This window comes from Melanerpes formicivorus, unplaced genomic scaffold, assembly GCF_026170545.1.
Source record: "Melanerpes formicivorus ecotype bairdi unplaced genomic scaffold, bMelFor1.0.p_v2 SCAF_1, whole genome shotgun sequence".
Classification (NCBI taxonomy): domain Eukaryota; kingdom Metazoa; phylum Chordata; class Aves; order Piciformes; family Picidae; genus Melanerpes; species Melanerpes formicivorus.
Window position 1 is genome coordinate 55,011,092 of NW_027142353.1, and position 24,933 is coordinate 55,036,024.

At 39.8% G+C, this 24,933-nt stretch overlaps 1 protein-coding gene and 1 long non-coding RNA gene across 4 annotated transcripts in view; both read right to left on the minus strand.

The window, feature by feature from the left end:
• The window catches only part of TNFRSF19 (TNF receptor superfamily member 19), a 67,973-nt gene extending 46,053 nt beyond the window's left edge, over window positions 1–21,920 (minus strand). The window contains exons 1-4 of one of the 3 annotated variants that reach the window (XM_068143938.1): window positions 21,808–21,920; window positions 21,437–21,524; window positions 5,105–5,193; window positions 3,173–3,283 (exon numbers count right to left, since the gene is read on the minus strand). In XM_068143938.1, coding sequence (XP_068000039.1) covers window positions 3,173–3,283; window positions 5,105–5,170 — 177 coding nt within the window. In that variant the 5' untranslated portion in view covers window positions 5,171–5,193; window positions 21,437–21,524; window positions 21,808–21,920. Of the gene's footprint in view, window positions 1–3,172; window positions 3,284–5,104; window positions 5,194–16,562; window positions 16,711–21,436; window positions 21,525–21,680 lie in introns of those variants that run through there. The other 2 variants (XM_068143929.1, XM_068143948.1) reach the window with 2 other exon arrangements.
• LOC137443853 (uncharacterized) overlaps window positions 1–24,933 on the minus strand; it is a 115,744-nt gene that overhangs the window by 46,053 nt on the left and 44,758 nt on the right. The window lies entirely within an intron of this gene.

A 24,933-nucleotide genomic window follows, 5' to 3' on the forward strand; every position in this document is an offset into this window, starting at 1 on the left:
ACAAAAAAAAAAAAAAAAGAAAATGGACATATTTGTTATTAAGAAACTGTTATTAAACAACAGCATAATTACATCATTGCTTTCTCATATGTTGGGGGGGGGGAGGGAGAAATCAAGCAAACAAAACTCCCTCTGTGCTGCGAATCACTTGAAGTGTATCATTAAATCCTTTTTCCCTTAGCATTCTGACCTTTGACTTAACATGCTTTGTTGCTTCAAGCTGTAGTTCAGCAAGGCTACATTCAACTGCATTTCATTAACAGCCAAAGCATCACATCCTTTGCTATGATTCAGACAACTGCACCTCTATTTATAAAGGAAATTATGCTTCCATGCACAATTACGTTTGAGCGAAATCTAGTTATTTCAGTTCTAGTGTAGTAGTATTTGAAAGCCTCTTCATTCTGAGAGATGTAATTGCTTGTATATTGAAATTAATCAACCATTCATATTTCCAGGAAAACTAGTACTAAAAATTAGAAGTATCAGACAATGAACAAAAAAATAGTTGAAATGAAAACATACTTTGAAGAGTGTATTATTGCAAGCCACAACCTTCTTATTTCAGTTTAGCATTTCTTCACTAAATTGAAAGTGTGTTTATTGAGGGCATTAATTTTATGCTTTTGGGTTTTTTGACAACTAGGTAAGTAGGCTACAACAGTGTATATAATACTGCTTTAGTAGGACCTCTGTTATAGACTGCCATATTTTTAAGTGCCTTCACAAATTAAAATACCTCCCAAAACCCTTTCAATCCTCAAATTTAAGGCCCATCTGAAAACAACCAACCAACCAAAAAACCAAAGCAACAACACAGACACAATGAAACATCCAAACAAAACCACATCCATTCTGTTAGTCATTGTCAAATCTTTACTTCGTGTTGTTTGCATGACTAAACTCTAACTAATACTGCCTAACATAGAAAGCAATCCCCATAAAAGTGTGAACCTAAACATTACTGTTAACACACTGAAAAGTAGCTACATGGGGTGGAGAGGTAGAGAAAACCATGTCACTTAGTTTCAGTAAATCCCTTCAAACCACCCACAAACCACAATATGCCTGCATTTTTTTTCCAAGAGCTGAATATAGTAAGAAATACAATGCCACAGACAAAGCTTCTTTTCCCCTGTTGTTTAAACACCCATACACACCAGACTTCGTAATGTTTCATGTTAAAAAACATTGACAAAACAACACTGCATTCTCTCTTGGATATGCATAACATGCATAAAACAGCAAGCAACCCTGAAAATTAAATGTCACTCCTAAATAACATTAAATTCTGTCTTCATCATCCTTTTTACTCTATCAGTAAAAGTACAAACCAGAGTTTGTCCTTCTATATGCAAAGGCATTGGGCACAGAAGCTAGCTCTCTTGTGTCTTAGGGCCCTAACTATTAGGGATCGATTAGACTGCACTGTTATGTCTAGGCCACAGTTTTACACTCTACCAATGGGTAAGATGTAGATATAGTAGCTGGGCAATGAAGAAAGAGTCTAATGCTTCTACATGAGACCTGTCAAATCTGTTCACCAATCATGATAGCACTCTCTTTTTTTTTCCTGACCCATCTTCACACCTGTAGCATGACACCTGCTTCCCCAAAACATCCAGTCTCACCCAGATGCATAACTCATTCTGTTGTTTCTCCCACCTCCAATAACTGAGTTAGTGAATCCCATATGAAGTCCAAGACCACCAAATGCAAGGTCCTACACCTGGCTAGGGCAATCCCAAGCACAAATACAGGCTTGGATGAGTGGCTCAAGAACTGTGTCAAGGAGAAGGACATGAGGGTGGCAGTTGACAAAAAACTCAACATGAGTTGGAAATGTGTGCTTGTAGCCCAGAAGGCTAACCATATCCAGGACTGCATCAAAAGAAGTGCAACCAGCAGGACATGGGAGGTGATCCTCTCCCCCTGCTCTGCTGTCATGAGACCCCACTTGGAGTACTGTGACCAGTACTGGTGTCCCCAACAGAAGGAGGCCATTGAATTGCTAGAGAAGGTCCAGAGGAGGGCCATAAAGATGATTAGAGGGCTGGAGCACCTCCCCTATGGGGACAGGCCACAACAGCTGGGACTGTTCGACCTGGAGAAAATAAGGTTCTGGGGAGACATTATAGCAGCCTTCCAGTACCTGAGGGGGCCTACAGGAAAGCTGGGAAGGGATTTTTTACAAGGGCTTGTTGTGATAGGACAAGACAGAATGGCTTGAAGCTTGAGGAGGGTAGATTTAGCCTGGGTATTAGGAACAAATCCTTTACAGTAAGGGTTGTGAGACATGGGAACAGGTTGCACTGAGCTAATGAAACAATCATCTATCATCTAGTCACCCTAAGAAAACCTTAGTTCTTACTTGAATCCTACTCTGTGTTTAGGTGCCTATGCCCTAACTTTTATTCTAACCTATTCTGTTAAGACAAGTTGTTGTATAGATGTTTAAACATTATCTATAGTGGCAGCATCACCTAAAATACAGAACTGATTTTGAAAGTTTGCATTGTAAGAATCAAGCCCCCCTGCCATTTCAGGGGTCTCCACCAATCACTATTTTGAAACTTGTACTTTGCTTTACACAGTGAGGTTATTCAGTTCTTTTCCCCTTCTTTGTAGCACTACCTTTAAAAAATGAAATAATAATTCATTTTAATTTGAACATCCCACTCAGATCTTCTAATGGTACTGCCTGTTGTATTAATGGCATCATCATTTTCTTAGTGGAGAATTTTATACAAAGAGAACCAGAAAATATTTAGAATAAACCAAACCAGGTTGGAAGAGACCTTCAAGATCATTGTGTCCAACCCATCAACCAATCCAACCCACCCAAACAGCTAACCCTATGGCACCAAGTACCCCATCAAGTCTCCTCCTGAACACCTCCAATGACGGCGACTCCACCACCTCCTTGGGCAGCCCATTCCAATGGGCAATCACTCTCTCTGTGTAGAACTTCTTCCTAATATCCAACCTGAAACTCCCCTGGCATAGCCTGAGACTGAAAAACTGTAAAAGGGTCAAACTGCCCTTCCCCAACCCCACAAAAAGAAATTTCTACAGCAGTACAGTTATCTACTATAAAATGATACATAAGAATAATACGTAAGCAAATGCCTTTATTGAACAAAGTAAACTCAAGAAAGCATTGTTTGCTTGCCTTGGAGAGTTCCATTCCAGGTCCACACTGCTTGCAGAGGATACAGTTTCCACTGTGGTCCCTAAATTCTTGCTCTCGGCAATCTCCTGTCTCACAAATTACCTTAGTTAGCTTAAAAAAAAAAAAAAAAAAGGAAGAAGTAAACATATTGAAGTACAATTAAACTGTAATTAACATACAATTAATATAAACTCTAAATACAAGAAATAAATTCATGTTGCTAGCTTAAAAACTTTCAGCATTATCAAAACCTTTAAAGATGGCAATGAAAATTAATTTAATTCCAAGTGTGGATAAATAGCCTGAATTGTAAAGGTACTCAGTGACTTGTTAGAATAGAATAGAATAGACCAGACCAGGTTGGAAGAGACTTTCAAGATCATCGCGTCCAGCCTATCATCCAACACCACCCAACCAACTAAACCATGCAACCAAGCACCCTATCAAGTCTCCTCCTGAACACCTCCAGTAATGGTGACTCCACCACCTCCCCGGGCAGCCCATTCCAGTGGGCAATCACTCTCTCTGTGTAAAACTTCCTCCTAACCTCCAGCCTAAACCTCCCCTGGTGCAGCCTGAGACTGTGTCCTCTTGTTCTGGTATTGGCTGCCTGGGAGAAGAGACCAATCTCTGCCTGTCTACAACCTCCCTTAAGGTAGTTGTAGAGAGCAATAAGGTCACCCCTGAGTCTCCTCTTCTCCAGGCTAAGCAACCCCAGCTCCCTCAGTCTCTTCTCACAGGGCTTGTGTTCTAAGCCCCTCACCAACTTTGTTGCCCTTCTCTGGACACGCTCCAGCGAGTCAACATCCTTCCTAAACTGAGAAGCCCAGAACTGGACACAGTGTTACAATTCTTAGAAGACTTGTTTGATATTTGGCTCTTGTAAAAAAGGAAAATAAAATGTTTTAACATCCCACAAGAGTTTAAGTTCCTTCACCTTAATCAACGCTATTAGAAATGCACGTGATGATTTACTAAAGCTACAATTTTCACAGTGGTAAGCTAAGCTAACATTGCATTGCATTACTCTGTTTCATTGATTTGTGATCTTGTATTTTTTCTAATGATGCTATTACAATTGACTAAATGAGCTAAAATCAATTTCTTTATTTTGAAATATTAATGTTTAATCACTCAGCCTTTTTGGATACTTAACAAACCCCAACAAACACCACAACAAAAACCACCCCACGCCTGTAGGAATACTATTTGTTCTGAACTTCACTATCGCTTTACACTGGAAGAGATAAATGGGAGACAATCCAATTTCCACTTTCAAAGGCATTTAAGTACATCTTCTGACCAAATCAGAAACTGAGGTTATGAGAAATATCATAAGCACTAATACCAGCCATCTAGAGTTTCAGTACAATCACTGACATCCTATCCAAGAGCATTAACAAACACTGTGAACTCCATCACCACAATTTTAATGTCTGCATACAGGTTTCTATCACAGAAATGCTCTCCACAATTGCTACTGAAGTCTGGCTTTGCACATTAGTCTTTTGAGAAAGACTAAAGCCTCTCTCATAGCTATGAGGCATTAATTACTCTTAGTTCTAGAGCTTGTCTCTGCAAGCCAGAGCTGAAATACACTTATTAGGCAGCATAATCATGTGCTATGCTATGTTCAGTGGATAAACTGAATGCTCCAAACCCCTAAGCTAATATATTCACTTGCATTGTGTCTTAGTCCTTCTTCCATGAAGAGGCTCACAAGGTAAACTTATTTTAATTGCATGTGAGGGGTGGCAAGAATTATACAGTTCACTTAAAACTGATAAAATGCATATGCCATTGTCTGTGCATGTGCATTTAACACTTTCAGTGTTAGCAGTAACATGCAAGCCAAAAGGCAACATTACTGTGTCCAATACAATTTTTAAAACACTTATCCTGAGGAAAAAAGTAAAAATACTTTTAACTTACCAAATAAGCTAGTAAAATTATAAGCATCTTCATTTTATCTTCTCCTTGTAAGCCTTTAGCATCCATTTCTTACAATTTAGCTATTATCTCTAGGAATAAAAAAAAAAGCAGCCATTATATTTTGCAGTGTTGTTTAAATAGCAAAAGTCACACGTCTGCAACATTTAATGTCATTCAACATGCTGAAATATGGATCTGTTAATGCCACTGAAATATTTCAGATGGATTCCTGAATGCTAAACAAACACATGCTGTAAAAAAAAAAATCTGTTTTGCAGAAGACAAGGCAATGCACACAAAGTTTCTATAGCCTTATTTCACAAAAGAGAGACAGCTATCAGTCTAGATCACAGAATATCAGCATTTGTGAACTCCAAATCCTTGACATATCTTTCCTGTTTACTAGATGCCCAATTGATCAACAGACAAAAATCAGTTTCTTCAAATATACCAAGTATCAGCCAAGACACGGTTGATCATGAGAAATCTCCATGTTGCAATATAGAAGGAACAGAATGCAGTTAAAATAACCTCTTCTACTTCATTCTGCAGTGAAATGGAGGCATACGCAGGACGTGCTTCTACCACTGACCTACAGGATGTTAACTTCTAAAGATGTGTTATCATGATTGTTTATGATCTGGTAGGCAAAGACTGTTACAGAAGACATTTCCAACAGCATAACCACAATCCCATCCTACCTCAGACAATTTCTATCTCAGAAAAAGAAGAAAGAACAGTCCATAAAGCCTTTCAGTACCTTTTAAAAGATGTAACAAACAAGTGATTAATATATATATATATATACATATATATATATATATATAAAATGGAGAACTATTTGAAACTGCATGGAAAGGAAGTTTTCATTTGTTTGTGTTTTTTTTTTCTTTTTTTTTTGCTTCTAATTTTATTATTAAAATCAATGAACTGCACCCCCCATAACCATTAAGAATAATGTGCTTGGGCATCAGAAATTTTTTCTTCTCTGTTCACTTTCCTTTTGTTTATTTGAGGCTTTGTGTTTATTTCTAGTGTCTCACCATCTGGTTTTGTTAGTTGTGTGGAAATACAAGTGTAACTTTTAGTTCAGAAACAAACTATGTAACAACAACAATAATAAATCAATCCAGCCTACATAACATCCTATTTGAATTTGATTCTAACCCACACATATGACAGTAATACAATGTCACCGCTTTCAGCTAGGTGAGAAAAACACTCATAGAATTGCTTCAGTTGGAAAAGATCTCTTAAGATCATTAAGGCCAACTGTCCACCTAACATCACCATGGTCATTAAACCATGTCCCAAAAAGCCATGTCTACAAAAATTGAAAAACCAAAAAACCACCTCCAGGGACTGTGACTCCATCACCTCCCCAGGCAGCCTATCCCAATTTCTGATCAATCTTCCAGTAAATAAATTTTTCCTAATATCCAACCTGAACCTCCCCTGGCACAATTTGAGCTCATTTCCTCACACTTTGTCACTTGATCATAGAATCATGGACTTGCCTGGTTGGGAAAGACCTCAAGATCATTTAGTCCAACCATAACCTAACATCTCCCTGTAGACAACTGTCATACCCTAAGCTCCTCATCCAAATTTGTCTTTTAAACACTTCCAGGGATGATGACTCCACCACTTCCCTGGGCAGCCTGTTCCAGTGCCCAATGACCCTTTCAGTGAAGAAATTTTTCTTAATATCTAATCTAAACCTACCCTAGAGCAGCTTAACACCATTTCTTCTCATCCTATCATTTGTTACCCAGGAGAAAAGGCTGGCCCCCATATCACTATGACCTCCTTTCAGGTAGTTGTAGGAAGCAATGAGATCTCCTTTCAACCTCCTCTTCTCCAGACTAAGTATCATCAGCTCCCTTAGCCACTCCTCATATAACTTGTGTTCAAGACCCCTCACCAGTCTCAGTACCCTTTACTGGACATGTTTCAGCGCCTCTAATGTCCTTCTTGCAGTAAGGGGCCCAAAACTGAACACAGTATTCAAGGTGCAGCCTCACCAGTGCTGAGCACAGGAATAAGATCACTTCCCTGATACTGCTGGCCACACTATTCGTGATACAGGCCAGGTTGCTATTGGCCTTCTTGGCCACCTGAGCACACTGCTGACCTAAAGGTCTTTTTCTGCCAGGCAGCTTTCCAGCCATTCTCCCTCAGGTCTGTAGAGTTCCATGGGGTTGTTGTGACCAAAGGGCAGGACCCAGCATTTAGCTTTGTTAAACCTTATACAATTGACCTCAGCCCACTGATCCATGCTGTCCAGATTCCTCTGCAGAGCCTTCCTACTTCTGAGCATATCAACACTCCCACCCAATTTGGTATTATTTACAAACTTACTAAGTATGCATTCAATACCTTCCTCCAGATATTGATAAAGATGTTAAACAAAACTGCCCCAGTACTGAGCCCTGAGGAACATCACTTGTGACTGGCTGCCAAGTGGATTTAACTCCCCTCACCACCATTCTTTGGGTCCAGCCATCCAGCTATTTTTTCACTCAGCGAAGAATCTACCCATTTAAGCCATGAACAGTCAGTTTCTCCAGGAGGATGCTGCAGGAGACAGTGTCAAAGGCTTTACTAAAGTCCAGGTAAACAACAGATTTTCCCTCATCCACTAAGCAGGTGCTTTGTCATAGGAGGCAACTGGGTTTGTCAAGAATGGCCTGCCCTTCATGAACCCATGGTGACTGGGTCTGGTTGTCCTGCATGTGCTGCATGACAGCACTCAGGATGATCTGCTCCATTACCTTCCCTGGCACTGAGGTCAGACTGACAGGTCTGCAGTCACCCAGATGCTCCTTTCATTGCATTTGCCAATCTCCAGTTGCCCAGGACCTCCCCAGGACTGCTGGTAAGTGATGAAAAGTGTCTTGGTGAGCACTTCTGGCAGTTGTCTCAGTACCCCTGGTGTGTGGTACCATCCAGCCCCATAGACTTGTGTATGTCTAAGTGGTGCAGCAGATCGTCAACAAACTCATCTTACACTATGGGGGCTTCATTCTGCTCCCCATCCCTATCTTCCAGCTCAGGGGGCTGGGTATCCAGCAAACAATTGGTTTGGCTACTAAAGACTGAGGTAAAGATGGTATTAGGTACCTTAGCCTTTTCCTCATCCTTTATCACTATGCTTCCCCCTGCATCCAACATAGGACAGAAGTTCTCCTTAGTCCTCCTTTTGTTGCTAATACATTTGTAGAAGGATTTCCCGTTCTCTTTAACATAGTCAAAATAATTTGCAACTGGGCTCCAGTCCTCCTAATTTTCACCCTGCACAGCCTCACAACAACTTTGGAGTCATCCAGAGTGGCCTGCCTCCTCTTCCAATGACCATAAACTCTTCTCCCCCTAAGCAGCAACCAAATGTCCCTATTCAGTCAGGCCAGCCTTCTTCCCTAACATCTTGTCTTTTGGTACATGGGGACAGCCTGCTCCTGAGCTTTTAATGTTTAAAACATTTCTGGTCTACTTCAGTGCTTAAGGACTTAATCACACTGTTTTAAAAGACAAAATAAGTAGCTTTTATCATTTAAGAGTAGAAGAAACTGACTGAGAGGAAAGTAGCATAGAAAAACAGTAAAAATAGCCACAAGATGCTTTACAATATGGAACTATAACACTTCAAAAAATACATAAGAATGAGCATTAACTAAAATTAATATACCATTTGACTGCATGAATACTCTAATTCAAGAATTCTAATCAATAAGAAGAGAGCATATTTCAGTGGCACTGTTGATATCTTAAGATAAATTGTATTTTAAAGTGTAAAATGAGCTAAAGTCTGCTGGGAAGAACTGAAGAGGCAAAGAGGTGCATCAGCAGCCACTCTCCAGGAAAGCCAAGATTACATATTTATGGGTTTTCCTCACTTAGTGATGGCAATGGTCTATGAGCCAATGGCAATTATCAGATTACTTGCATGTCAACGGGTAAAAAAGAAGATATACTGTCAAGTAATACCAATACATACAGGGACAATATTTGACATTCCTTGCTTTTTAGAGTCTGAGGGGGAGGAAAAAAGGCAGAGAAAAATGAAATGGAAACATTTCAGAAAGTCTTCTAGATAAATACAATTTTATGAAAAAGTGCTGTAAAACAAATAGGAACATGGGAAAAGAGAGTCAACAAATTGGAAAAGTCAGTAAATGCACAAGGCTGGCATGAGAGGCTGACAATGCTAATGTAGGGAAAAAAGAATGTGCAAGATCCAAAGCACACAAGAACAAAAAAAAAATTCTAGTAATAGCAGAAATAAAACAGTGGACAGAGACAGTAAAAATAATATTAAGGGAACTCAGAAGTTTCAAGAAATGTTTTCTCATCTACGGAAAGGAACAAGAGAGGTGAAACATATAACTAACTGAACATCTGCTAAGTAAAAGCTGATTAGTCAACAGACAAATTTGCACCTCAGTAACCTTGAAAAGCTATCAAGAAAGGTTTAAGCTTGCTGCTGGTCAATTTTTATACTTTGGAATGCTACAGTAATTAATGAGTGATAATAAACCTTTATTAGAATAAACCAAACCAGGTTGGAAGAGACCTTCAAGATCATTGTGTCCAACCCATCAACCAATCCAACCCACCCAAACAGCTAACCCATGGCACCAAGCACCCCATCAAGTCTCCTCCCGAACACCTTCAATGACGGCGACTCCACCACCTCCCCGGGCAACCCATTCCATAGCGCAATCACTCTTTCTGTATAGAACTTCTTCCTAACATCCAACCTGAACCTCCCCTGGCGCAGCCTGAGACTGTGTCCTCTTGTTCTGGTACTGGCTGCCTGGGAGAAGAGACCATCGTCCGCCTGTCTACAACCTCCCTTCAGGTAGTTGTAGAGAGTGATAAGGTCACCCCTGAGTCTCCTCTTCTCCAGGCTGAGCAACCCCAGCTCCCTCGGTCTTTCCTCATAGGGCTTTTATGAAGAGATTTTAAAAGAACAATGGTAATACAATACACATCTCTGCACAATATTATAGAAAAGCAGCCCTGCAAAACAAACTTAATTCAGAGAAGACACAATAATAAAAGTCTAAAAGATAAATGACAAACTGTTTATATTGATTCAAAGAATCAGGCTAAACCAAAAAGGATTTGTGAGGAAAATCCCCATTGACTTCTTGACTTCATATCATGGTATTGAGTGGAAAATAGAATACTTTATATGCTTTCTTAAATGCTGTAGGAGGCAAAACTTTAGGTAGGTGTGCAAAAGAAATAAAGGTGTCAATGTAACCAAGGTGCTTAGAACTGAATGTCAAGTAACTATGTCAAGTTGTATGCATTTACAGTTATTATATTCCTTAATATTATTGTTAAACATACATATGCCAGCTCTAATTTAATCCTGACCGTCTATACAGTACTACCAACATTTAAAAACCAGGATTCTTTTAAAGGTTAAAAAGTGTAATTTATTTCAAATTTTAAGATTTACTTTTACTTCTGCAAACAGGTGTGTGACATATCAAAAAAGAATTTGAACATGATCATGATTGTATCTTTTTATGTCAAGTTTCATGTAGAATTATCAATACAAACTAGATGTGTTTAAGAAGAGACCAGATCAGGCACTTGGTGCCATGGTTTAGTTGATTAGATAGTGTTGGGTGATAGGTCGGACTTGATGATCTCAAAGGTCTTTTCCAACCTGGTTCATTTCATTCTATTCTATTCTATTCTAATGAACTGCACTAAGACTAATGACCAAAAATATTGAGCTGAGGCATAATCTGAACAGTCTATTTTTTCTGAGCAGGTCATCTGAGCAATGAAAAAAAAACAGAGAAAATTAAGAACAGCCTGATTAACTGGCTAGCAGATTCAGTACTTGCCATATTATGCCAATAAAATTATATTAGCTTTATGTAACGAACTCACATTCACCCTATACACTTTTTCCAGTACACGATAACCTGAAGATTTAATGTTGAGGGGGGGGATACAAACATATAATATATATATGCATATATATAAGCATATAATCAATTTATTAAAATCAATATTGAAATAGAGCTAATGATGTATTTTTATGTTGGTAATACTCTGGATTTACATTTGGAATAAAAAAAAACCACAACCAAAATGATAGCTCTTAACAGAAGGTAGGACAGAATAACAAGCTGATAATGCTGACAGCTCATCTTTCAGTTTTGGAGTTGCCATATCTGTTACAAGATGATCTTACAGCATGTGGCTCAACGATTTTTAGAACATAGAAAGCACAAGGAGAAGCATGCTGTACTGAAACATATTTTGTTGACTTAGGTGTAGAAATTTTATTGCACCTGTGAGATATTTTCTACTTATAAGAAAATTTATTGCCTTTATAACACCCTTGCCAAATCCAACACCTTCAAACATCAGGAGTTCAAAAGCCAGGGTAAAGTTCTAAAATCAAATGGTTTAGAACTGGTTTCAATCTATCACGTGTTTCTTCAACTCATCTCCACATTTTACTGAGCTTCAAAAATGTTGACTGATCATTGTGTGTGTGATGCGATCACTTAGCTTTCGGTTTACAATGGCATATGAGATATCTCCTCGCTAATTTTAAAATCAACAAGATTTCCAAAAGAAGTTTGTAGGTGGGCCTTAAACTTCAGTGCTCTTCAGTAGGTTTAGTAGCACCAAAACATGTTCAAATCATTTTAGAAGACATGTATGAATGCCTGTGGTATTGAATCATAAAATTATTCTATTTAATAGAATAGACCAGCCCAGGTTGGAAGAGACCTTCAAGATCATTGCGTCCAACCCACCAACCAATCCAACCCACCTAAACAACTAACCCATGGCACCAAGTACCCCATCAAGTCTCCTCCTGAAAAGAATAGAATAGAATAGACAAGACCAGGTTGGAAGAGACCTTCAAGATCATCACGTCCAACCCATCAACCAATCCAACCCACCTAAACAACTAACCCATAGCACCAAGCACCCCATCAAGTCTCCTCCTGAAAACCTCCAATGACAGCGACTCCACCACCTCCCTGGGCAGCCCATTCCAATGGGCAATCACTCTCTCTGTATAGAACTTCTTCCTAACATCCAACCTAAACCTCCCCTGGTGCAGCCTGAGACTGTGTCCTCTTGTTCTGGTGCTGGCTGCCTGGGAGAAGAGACCAGCCCCCACCTGGCTACAACCTCCCTTCAGGTAGTTGTAGAGAGCAAGAAGGTCACCCCTGAGTCTCCTCCTCTTCTCCAGGCTAAGCAATCCCAGCTCCCTCAGTCTTTCCTCATAGGGCTCGTGTTCCAAACCCCTCACCAACTTCGTTGTCCTTCTCTGGACTTGTTCCAGCAAGTCAACATCCTTCCTAAACTGACGGGGCCAGAACTGGACACAGTACTTGAGGTGCAGCCTAACCAGTCCCAGTTCCTACCAAAAAAAATCCTCAAAGACCATATACTGGCTATAATGTATAAGAAAGACATTAACTGGTGTACATAAACAAATGAATGAAAACAAACAAAAAAACCCAAACCAAAACACAAAAACCCCCACCACCCCCACCTCAAAAAAAAAAAACCCCAAACCACCCACACTTAAGAGTGCCAAAAAATTATAATGTTCTTTTTCATTACATTTTGGTAAAAATAATGGAAATGGCTAAGGCATATTAATAACTCATTGTATTTGAAGGCAAGTTTCAACAGAGGCTAACTGTGCCAGTTGCTTGTTTCCTGTTTCTGTCTCCAGTTAGTTAAAAGCCCTGCTTAAAAAGCAGACACTGCAGCACTTAATAATAGGTTGCCATTGGGCAAATTTGTTCTCTCGATATCAAGTGGCATTACGCTGATGTCTGCTGGAGACATGCCATTCACCTCATATTCATTCAAGTAAGAAGTAGCTATAAGAAGTTTTTGCCTCTAAAATATGTGCAACTAAACATAAGTTCAACCCATTTAAAGATTTATTGTTCTTGCTCAGATACTGGTATTTACAAGGCTGAGTCACATTATCCTCAAGTTTATTAAATGAAATAAAGCTGTGGACAGTTCTTTTGAGGCCAGTAACCATTCCAAACAAATCTTTTTAGGTTAACAGTAATACCCATGCCCAAAATACTCAGGGAAAAACAGTCATCATTGGTAATGTACTGAACTCATGATGCAGAACTTCCATTAAGAAATGTCATTGCATAGTTTTAAGGTTGTAGAGCCAACTATGCATGTGTATAGAGAGAGCAATAAGAAACAATAAATTAGGAACATGTAATAAATGTATTGTGAAGTTAATAACTTCCAGCCTTCTGGGGTTCTAGAATCTACTGTCCTTTGTAATGTACTCCTATGTTTACTTGCTTGCCCCAGCAATAGTCATCCTATTTCAGTGTCATCTATTAGAAAAACATTTCTTCCTTCTCACCAAAAGAGTTTCACCATGAAAGATCATCTCAAGACTTGAGGCATCATGAAGCCTACTAACAGGTTTTTCATACAGGTAAGCATCACACCTTTGAAGTCAGTATCATTCATCTTCTAAGCAAAACTTTAGGAGTGAAGGATCCCAAGATGGAATTCACTTTATTTTTCTAGATCTTACAAATCCATCATATTTGATTTGACATTTATACCTGACAATCACTTTTCATCCTCTATAACCCTGGCAAAGAGTACTCTGAGAAGTTCTAGAAGAAAGAGGGATGAAAATATAATCATCTTATCTTGCCAACAGAGGTCTCTGGCATCCAATTAATAGAATCTCAGCTCCCTTCTTCCCCACCCCATTTCCCCACCTGCAGCTGTCAACTGCGTGCAATAAAATGACAAGGAGTGGCAGATGGCTTTAGCAGAGTCAGTGCCCCACGGGCAAGAAAGAAGAGAAGGGAAAGTACTTATGCTGCTGCAATGACAAAGACAAAGGGAACAAGTTAGGGACAAGAACTTCCACTGCAGAGCTACATATTGTTACTCTATCTCATACTTCTAGAACATCTTCTTTTTGTATCCTGCCCACAACCCTTGTACTCTTCCCCTTTCTAAGTAAATGAGGTCTTGTCTGACCACATTTGCTTCAATTGCTTGGAGGACTACAGTGTAGAAAAAAACCTTAAATAATACTATCAGCTAGGTAGCACTCATCACATTAAATATTATATTGAATATATCTATTTTTTTTTCCAGAAGCTACCATACATTAAGTAGTACAAAATTAGGTAACTATAAATTTATTTCTAGTTTTGTAAAGACACATATAGCAGATTAAAGTCAGCACATGGCTGGTGATAGAAAATATTTTTATCTATTTTAAGGGCTGAAGCAGGAGAGAAAAGAGGTTTACACATAGCCAGGAAATACTTGTGCTCCTTCCAAGTACCATATGCTTTGAGTTATGTTAACTGAAGTACCTGACTTCACAGGAATGGTGATGACACCCTGAAGAAGCCTATCTGCAGTATCTTCACTATCACAAACAACATTTACAGGATGCATTAGATCCCAGTGTCTCCAAAAAAAGTTTATAGTTAGCAGAGCTTGAGAATAAACTGTAACAATTCATCCCTGGCTTTCCTACTTATAAACAATGTTCCAAATGCGTGCTGGCAAAACAATACAAAATAGTTCATCAGCCATGTTCTTTAACATATCCAGACTACCATTAATTAGAAACTATCATAAAATACTGTAAGAAAGGTTTGATGTAGTGACATTTTTTAGCACACTTAAAGAGTTTCTGATCCTCTAAAAACTTTTATTTACACAAGAACTCCTATCCCATTGATGTTGGTGAGCCTATCCATAAAAAAACCAACCAACCAACCATACCACACAAAAAAGCCCAAGAAAACAAATTTGTGCTTCAGCATCAAACCATGGTAAAAAAAACATTGCTCCTTTTGTTTAATACATCTCACTCAACTTCTACAAGACACTAGTTTGAAGATGAAACATCAGCACAGAGCTGCATTTGGACATATTTGTGTTTAGATAGGTGAATAAGCAATACAATAAAATGAGAATGCCAGTATTATATTTACATTTCATTTATACCAAAGTACACTAATATCTAAAGTAGTTTTTAATAATCAGAACTTATAAAGCATTGGGCTGGTTAATACAGTAACTATTGCAATGATGCAATGCTACTGTGTTAGAAGCCTTTAGCAGTTTTGGATAGCATACAATGTCTTAAAAAGCACAGACATGAGTTACTTTCACTCTCAACAGTCTCTTTTATTTAGTGTGAAACTTCAAGCTGTGGAAACACAGAATAATTTATTGCCTCCTTAACTGACAATTCAAATGTCTTAATACTGAATTAATAAAGAGGATTACTTCCATTTCTAAAAAAAAAACAAAAAAACAAACAAACCTAGACCAACAAAATAAACCAACCTTTGCTTATAGGGTGAAAAGCTTCTAGGTAGCATATCTAACTTGTTTTACATCTGATGGTGAAAGTGTGCTTGAAAGACATTATACAGAAGTTAATAGGAAAAAAAAAATCTACCTACAAAATAAATTCATTTCCCCCTTTTGCTCAGATTAAATGTTACTAGACCCCTTTGTTGATTTGACAAAAGCATTCATTTAAAGTAGTTGTATGTATAATTGCATTATAGGTATTAAATATCAAGATTTTTCATTAATACCAGGTAAAGCTTTCAGTTCAAGGTCAGATTAATGGAAAGAGACATTAGGAAGGGAAGTCAAACGATCAAAAGCTTTTCTCACAGAACCATAATTGTGGCTTTTCAACCTCTTACCACCCAAGTGAAAAAGTTACTAGCGCCTGCTCCTTCAACTCCAGCTCCAAAATTGTTTGAAGCAAATAGCAAGTTATTTATGCAACAGACACAAGAAGGACTTGTGAACAAGAAAGCTCAGTTCTCAAGGGCTTTTTGTTCGCCGCACTCCGGGGCGTGGAGTTACTCTAGGACTGTTGAGACCTTCAGAGCCCAGCAGCATCAGCTGCCACCCTTTTGCTGCGCGGCGCCCGTCATGTGGAATCACCCCACTGTGGGATGACTCGGGGCAGAGGGGCCGGTTAGAGAGCGGCTGAGCCTAACCCTTCTCGGGGAAGGGATCCTGGGGGGCCCTCCACTCCGCCTTCTCTCCTCTTCGTCCCCGCAGCCTGCGCTCTCCGTGGAGGGTCATTCCCATCATCTCCCCTGCCGGCGGCAGCGGGCCCTACGCGCAACAGGGGGGCAGAGCGGGCCGGTGCCAAGCGTCCAGCTGAGCTGCGGCTGCCCCGTACTCTCGGGTCAGTGCTCAGCCGAGCCCGTGCCCCAGTGTGTGGCGAAGGAAAGCTACGTGGAGCCCCGGGGACTCCGCTGCTCACTCTCCGCAGCCGCTCCGCGCACCCTCGCCTCAACGCCTCCCTCTTGCCCGCAGGAGAAGAGCACCCCTCTGAGGGAAAGGGAGAGCCAGGCACGTTCCGAGGCTGAGGGGATTGTTCCCCTCTGATCTCCCACGCACCCACCTGCCACGCCGCGAGCCGCTGGCGGCCGCTGAGGCTGAGTGCCGCCTGCCACTGACGAGCAGTAGCGCCGCAACCCACTCCCTCCTTCACCTCCTCTCCCTCCAGCTTCTCCCCTCCCGTCACCCTGGCAACGCCGCGCCGCTCCCCTGCCTCCTCCGCCGGAGGGGCCGGGCTCAGGTGACCGGAGGCAGCCAATCAGCAGCACCCCGGCCCACGTGGCGAGGAGGCGCGCGCCGGCTGAGGCAGGCGTGGCAGGGAGAGGCGGCGCGGCCGAGGTCGTGGGGGCCGGTGCTTCGTTAGGGTGGGCTGTCCGCTTCCCTGTCGCTTCAGTGTGCTCCCCACCGGGACAAGAGTGCCTGGTGGTCTGTGCCTTGTACTAGTGGTGCAAACCAGCGTGAATCACAAATGAGGCACCCATACCCCTTTTATCCTTCCAGGATGATAGCTGAGGCTTTGCGCACCTAGGTGTTCACTGCAGGCTGCAGCTGCAAGTCTTGTTTCCAGAGCCCCCTGTGCTTAAGGGACTGCAGGCTTGATGTTGCTGATCTCTCCCAGGAGGAGCCCTGCCGTAGAAGTGCTTAAGGCTGTCAAGCCGTAGACCGTTGGACTGTTGTGAATAGGACTGGGCAAAGCATTTTGGAGCCATCTAGAAGGCGGGTGTAGAAGTATGGGTAGCTCACCAAAGTCCTCCCCACCTATCCCACCCAAAGAACATGATGGATGCCCCCTGATAATGGACTGTGAAATTCTCTACAAAGTAGTTCAGTGGTAGTGTTCAGCTGTGTGCTTTGGTTTGTCTGGGTTTTTGTTGGGTTTTGGTTTTGTTTGTTGGTTTGGTTTTATTTGGTTTTTGGGTTGTTTTTTTTTTTTTTCTGGTGGGTATTGTTTGTTTGGTTTTTTTTTTGGGGGGTCAGAATCCAAAATATTTTTACATTCTGCAGGTGACAAGTTACCCAGCTAGGAGTGTGGTATCAATACCAAATGCAAGTTCAGACATCCGTTTTTACATTCATTATAGGGGGTACAGTTTACTGCTACATACTGTGATGTAAATTAGGAGCTTCCCTGAAGTTAGTGATGCTCCAGCACTGGTGAAAACACTCTGGGAGTCCTTGGTGAAAGAACTGCTACTTCAAGGGGTTGAGGTCATTAGTTTTACTTTTCTAATGAAAAGGTTAATAATAGGACTACAGTCTAAACAACCATATGGATACACTGGGAATGGAGGCTCTAAAGAGAATGAACTAATGGATATAGTTGGCAGTAAAACACTTTAAAATAAACAGAAGCTTTGGGAGCTTCTCACAGAGATAAAGTTTTGGAGTTCACCAGCCACATGGACTTTGCTAAAAACAAGTAGTGCTTGTTGAAATACAGTGAGTTGTCTGGAAAGATAAATGCAGCAAAATGAGTTGTTTCCTTTTTTTTTTTTTTTAAGAATTAAGGCAGAGTTTAAAAAAGTTTAAAATAATTCTCATTTAATTGTCATTAAAAAGGGCATGCAAAGAGCTTTGCTTCAGGATGCTTGCCAGAAGGAGCTCTGTGTCTGTAATTTCAGTGGGGAATGGCACGCTAGGGCACAACGGCAGCACATCTGTTGTGAATGGCAGCTGCTGCACAGCACTGGGCATGCAACATCCTCTTGCTATGTGCAGACAACTGGTCTGTATATTATCTGTTTTCTGTACACATCAGTGAAATGTATGGCATTAATTTTTCTTAGTGGAGTCATCATGTGTGTTTCATATACCCATTTTAATATAGACAAGTTAATGTTAGACAAGTGCATTAAAACATCCCATAGATCTTAAAGTGTTGACTAAACACTTGGGGTTACCATATAAAGAAACATTAAGACTCTCCTCAGATAGGGGGTTACTATGCCAATGGATTAAGAACAGCAAGACATCCATAGCACTGAAACTTAAACATTTCAGTCCCTGTTGTAGTGTGTGAAATACTTCCTCTAAATGTAAAATGGATGAGTTATTTCTGTTCATCAGTGAAAGATACTGAAAATTACAGGGTTTCTTTTGATTTAAATCGTGATGCTTCTTAGTTGTTAGAGCAACTAGTGCAGATGCAAGCATGAGGATTCTCACTACAGTGAACAAAGAAGAAGTATTTGGGAAGTAGTTTCAGCTGACCCCTTTGATAAGACTAAGTTACATGACATATCTGATATGGAAGCAGAAATTGTACAGCAATAGGAAGTTGTTATCTGCATATCTCAGATGCTAACACAGTTCCCCCAGTCAGCTGTGGGATAGATCTACTCTTGTTATGACAGCTGTTGGAAACTGATGTCAGTATAACTGTGCAATGTCTTTTGATAGTCTTAACTATTACAAACGTTAAAATATGTTTATGATGTTATCTAAGACACACTGTTTGGAAATGGCTCCAGTTATAACCAGAAATTGCTCAAGATATTTTAATAAATAATTATATACTTGTGAGTTTCCTAGTCAGATTTGCTTGAGAAAGCATTGTGGGCTTTTTCTTTATGAAGACTTAAGCCTGAGGATTAATCAATGTTTATACAGCACTTTGTAAAAGCAAAGTTGCAAGTGTCAAGTATTATTACTATTTAATCTTTAAAAGTCAGATCAATAAAGGACTAAACTGTCAGAGAACTGCTATTTAAAATAGCAAAAATCCTGACAATCCTCTCCCTCCCATACTTTAATATACCCAACTGTGCTTTTATTTCAGTCTTACTCATATACAGACAAGCAAAGATATTTTTCACTTTAAATGGGTTAACGCCCATCTGTGCTTAAGTATGTGGGAAGATTACCTAGAATCCTAGGGACTTTTTGCAAACTGAAAAGAATCTTTGTTGCTGAAATGCATTTCTGGGGCCTAGATATTGCACATATTTATGTATGAAAGTCCTGCTCCTAAGTGTAATCTACCTAATTAACTGGAGTTATTTCTGTGCACAGCTTTATCCGTTTGTGTGATGGGTCAGCTATTTCGACTTCTGAGGAAAAAGGAGTCCTTACATTGTTTCTACTTTTCTGCAAACAGAGGTTAAGAAGCAATTTTCCTCAGAAAATAAATGTACATGTTGCAAAACTAGCGACAGGCAAGAGGGGATTGGAGAAGCTAATTAATGAAGTTTAGGGTTAATAAACAAACCTACCTTTTCAGTGTTACAGAAAAATGCTTTAGTACATCATTGTCATTTAAGGAAAAAAGACTAAATTGTGCTTTAGCTGTGCCTTAAACAATATTTGTCCTTGAAAGCTATACACACATTATTCATGCAGAGCTAATTACTTTCCTTATAATGTAATTGAGTTGTTAAGTCAGAATATGAATTAATTGGTGGTATAGAAAAGTAAATGATACCAAGTCAGGCCTCGTTAATCTGTGTCTAGCATATTATCTCTTGATATTCAGTAAATTTAAAATTTATATATACAAATATACTTTTAATTAGAAGAAACAAAGTTTACAGCATGACTCATAAAAGCTGACTGCATTTATCTGGAAGTGTTGATAACTTAATCTTATTCAGATGCAAGCCGACTGTTAAAAATGGAGTTTGCATGTTGCTATGGTGCATACTAAAATATGAACATCTTGAGGGTCCTGTGGAGTGGTAAGCCTGTTAAAAATAGTTTTCAAACAATCCATAACAGCTATCAGTTATGCTGACTTTTAGTTGTAATTTGTTAGTAAGCAGCTGTAGGTAAGATTTGTGTACACTAACATTTAGATTTAAGAATATAGATCTAAGGTCAGTATTTCAGAAGAACTCACCATCCACCATTAAGACTAGATTTTCAAAGAGCTCCATGTCTGGAATGCTGAACTTCTTTGCAAGTCTGTACAAAATTATGGGTTCCAAGTTCTTCTGAAAATCTAAATTGTATTTGCATACTTACAGAAGAAGCTTGAGTTTTTTTTAATAGACTGGTTCCAGCTGCAGACACAGAGCAGTCATGGATTTGGCCCAAACTCATCTGAAAATCTGGCCCTTTAAAACTGGAGCTGTATAGTAAATAAGCCTTAATCTTCTAATGATTGTTCCTTTATACTGAATTTCTGGAGCAGATGTCTTAAATTTTCATAAGCACAGTCCATGTTCATAAATGTAAGTTTGAAGAACAGAATACAAAATACTGTAAAACTGTATCACTGGAATAGGAGCAAAACTTCCATGAAGTACAGCAAACCCAGGTGTTTGCTATAGATAAACTTAAGATTTCTTTAATATCTGTATTAAAATGCCTTAAAGGAAGCTTCTATCATGAGGTTAAAATATTACTTCTATCATTCAAGCTTTCTTTTCAAATAGCATAGTTGAAATATTATCTCTTCAGTGCTGAAATCAAACAATTCTCCTTTTGTATATAAGAATATAATGGTATAAACTTATTTAGAATAGAATAGAATAGAAGATGATCCTTTTTCATATCAAGTATGGAACTATTAGGATTAAAATTGTTGCTTGAAGAAAAGCAGAGTTTGTTAAACACTCTGAGAGTAAATAAAGTATGCACACTCTGCAGCAAATATGGTTTGTCTCAGGAAATAAATACTCCCATAAGTCATGTAACACTTGCATTTGAATATAACTTTACAAAACTATAGACAGTAGGAATGAACATTGCACACCAAAATCTTACAAACCCACCCAAACAGAGGGGGAAAAAAAGTAATTTTCCAATTGTCTGTATCTTCTAGTCAGTTCTCAATATAATTCTGCCTAAGAGTTGCAAATAAAAATTGCTGCCTAAATCATATATAATCTTTTGAACTTTAGGCACATAATGATGTGTAGTATTAGTGTTTATGTCGACTTCATCATTTCCTAAAGTCTTGCAACACAAAACTGCAGAAAAAAAGACAAAATCCAGTACCTGTTATCTGATGAAGTTTTCCAGTGCCCGGGCTTTCTGCAGCTTGATTTCACACTGCCAGAGCTTGTGTATTAAAGGCTTTTACCTCCTTTAAAAAAAAAAAAAAAAGAAAAAGAAAAAAGTATGTCAGCACAAGCCCAGACGAAACTCCAAATCCGGGAAAATAAAATTAACCATGCAGATCAAAGGCAGACGAGCACTGAGACCAAATGCCTGTAATCTGATCAGTGATCAGTTGCCATACATCAAAGGCAGTGCTTTGGAGAGGAAAAAGAGCTCCTTTTCCAGCAGGTAGTTGCTTGCACTCTTAAATTCTGCCTTTCAGTACTCTGCTTCTTTTGTTAAAAATCGATCACTAGCTTTCCCCCCACCCTTTCCTTTCTTGTGCTGGGAGAATGCACACGGTTCTGAAATGCTTAGAGTTGAGTGGCTGGATCTGTAGCTTTTGAGTTCCCAAGCTGTGTTGTGGATTGTGTGTTGGAAGCTTTCCCCAGTGCCAGCGGGTTCCGCTTTATCCCTTTCATCTCGCTGAGCTGCAGATCCCATGACATCATTCAATGCTGTGGGACTGGTTAGAGAGCTATAGTACAGCCTGTGGGGGAATACAGCTAAAGAGCAACAAGAGTTTGCATGATTTTCTAATCAGGTTACTCCATTGTAACAAACCCAAGGCTCACTTCAAAGTTTTCATTAGACTAAAGTTTCCTCCCAAGAAGAGCAGTGTGGCTATAAGGTTTTCTTTAAAAGGTGATTTATAATTTCCTTTGCAATGGGAAGTTAAAATTTTCCATAAAGTTCTGGAAGTCAGACATGTAGGCCAGTTTGCTAGGCAGCTGTAATACATGACAGAAAACTACTTTTGCTTGTCTCTTTATTGAGGTTGGGAGAGGAGGAAGTTGTGTATTTTGTGCACTGGAACTGTTCTGGGTTTTTTTTGTGCTGGCAAAACCAAGCACAATAGAACATGCTCTTAGGCTGGGGTTCGTGTCCTCCCTGCTACTTACTGTGTGGCCTTTTGCAAATCATTCTGTTTGAGCCTGACTCATCTGTGGCTCATGGTTCCTTTACTGAAAGGCACTGTAAAGCCTCCATAAGTAACTCACTGAAAGGTTTCAGTGCAAAGGCATTTTTTTTAGCTGGGGTAGATTTGAAGTGGTCACCATTATGCTGTCAGCAGAAAGAGACTTTTGGTGGGGAGTAGAAGTATATTGACAGACGTTCTCTGTGCTGGTGCAATTCATGGGTTCCAGAATTGTTGAAGGATCCTGTGCAGCCCTAGGGAGCAGGGGAATCTTCAATGGTGCTGTTTTGATGCAGAGGAAATGCAGAAGAAATGTACAAGTGCATTTCATTTTCTGTCATCTGAGGCAAGCTTAGCTTTTGGCACAGAGATTAATTCAGTCCTCCGTACTTCACCTGTTAATAAAACATACAAATATCAAGCAGGGTAGCTTTTGGGATAATAAGCCGTATCAAAGATGTCACTGAGGTTCTTAGAATCTACCCTGTACTTTGAGTGTACCACATGTGCAGATGAAAGTGATACAAGCCTGTCAGCTATAGATTCCTGCAAATATTTGCACACTGAGTAACCAAGAATTCATTTAAAAGGCAGAAGTAAAGAGAGGAAATATGCTAGTCATGGTTGCCTTGATTATGAAAACCAAAAGCGAGCAATCAGCAAATAATGGGTATCAGAGAGTCGAGTGCGAGAGCAAAAAAAATAACTGTCTTGTTGAGATTCCTCATTCCATGCCGCGTTTCCAGGCTGCAGCCTCCTCCCTCCGGCAGCCGGCCACTGCCAGCGACAGTGAGTGTGTGTCCTTCTGCAGCCGTGGGACCTGCCGGGCCCTCCCTGCCCAGCCAGCCCACGGCTGCCGCCCCACTGCCCGGCGCTCCCGCCCGGGCTCGGACTGCTCAGGAGATGCTCCTGCGGCACTCGATGGGTGAGGGAGCCTTCTGCTGGCTGGATGATGTACTGTGGGCAGTAGCCCGCCAGTAGTGAACACCGTTTCATAGGGATGGCGATTCACATTCCCAGAAAGCTTTGATACCCTTATCGGGGGTGCTAAAGAATAGAATAGAATTTTGTTTCTAGTTGGGTATAATTTAAATATAGTTTTGGATTATCTATCCAGGCAATGCTTTTGGGGACGTTCTGGTAGTTGAGATAGAGGAGGGGTGGTGCAGGTAAAAAGGAGTATCATGCAGGTAATGAATCTGACTTCCAGGAATACAGTGCTGGAAACGTATGTAAACCATAAATTTTCCCTCTTGCTCTATTTTACAATTACCAGAGCAGCCTGATCTAGTGTGAGGTGTCCCTGCCCATGGCAGGGGGGTTAGAACTAGATGATCCTTGAGGTCTCTTCCAACCATAACAATTCTGTGAGTCTATAATTCCATCTTTTACAAATAAAATCATCCAGGCTGCTTACTTTGATTTAAATTTTAACTTCTGCTCTTCTGGCATACAACTTTTCTCCTCTCACTGGAAGATTCTTTTGGTAACAGGCCATTTGCTGCTTTCATGGTAAAACTAGAAATGCTTATGATGAAATAAAACTTATGGATGTACAGAACTGAAATAGCCCTTTTCTGTTAATTTCAAAGGTGCTTTTCTTTAAGAACAACGCTGTTCACAGAAAGTGCCTTCGAGTTCTCTGGATTTTAAGTAACAGAAAGTCCTAATGGACTGTTACAGGTCTTTGATCTTTCTTTTGTACATATGAAAAAGAGAAGCAAGGTTAATTATTACCAATTTAACCTTCTAAAGCTTAAGCATTACATTTTGCATCTATGACACTCTTCACTGTGAAGCCTGAAGAATCTGATATTTCCTATTCTGTGGCTTCCCCAAAATTTCATCAGATGTGTTTAATAAGAACAACAGTTGTCTATATAATTCAGTGTTTTTCCAAAGGTTGATGAGAATTTTTATGCTTACATAAAATTAGCATGATATGTATATATTGTGATTTGTATAAGGCACAGAACAGAGGTACCAGAGCCAGAAATGGAACCTATGTAGCCTGACACTGCACTTACACCTTATGATCATCAGCTCATGCTTCCTGTTGTAGTCACTAATCCAGCAAAGCATTCATGCACAAGTGGTCTGATTAAAATCCATAAGACCACTCAGTAGATGTTTGATTCTAATCACCAACATTACAGGGGTAGGATCTGACCTGAAAATACAGAAATTGAGTATCCAGCCTCCACTGACATCTAAAAAGACCTAGAAATTTCTGTATGTAACCATACAGAGGGGTATATTGGAAGTCCTTCAGAGGGAGATGCTATCTTCCTAATTTATTGTTTAAACTTTTCTAAACACAGCAAGAATCTTCCTTGAAAAATATTTAATGGCTTTACCATTCTCTTTTTTACTATGTGAGGACCTCAAGATCTTAAGGATGTTGCTTCATTTTTCTCATTAAAGTTAGGCAAGAATTAGGCAAGTTTCAAGTTTGGCAGGCTAGATCCTACTTCAG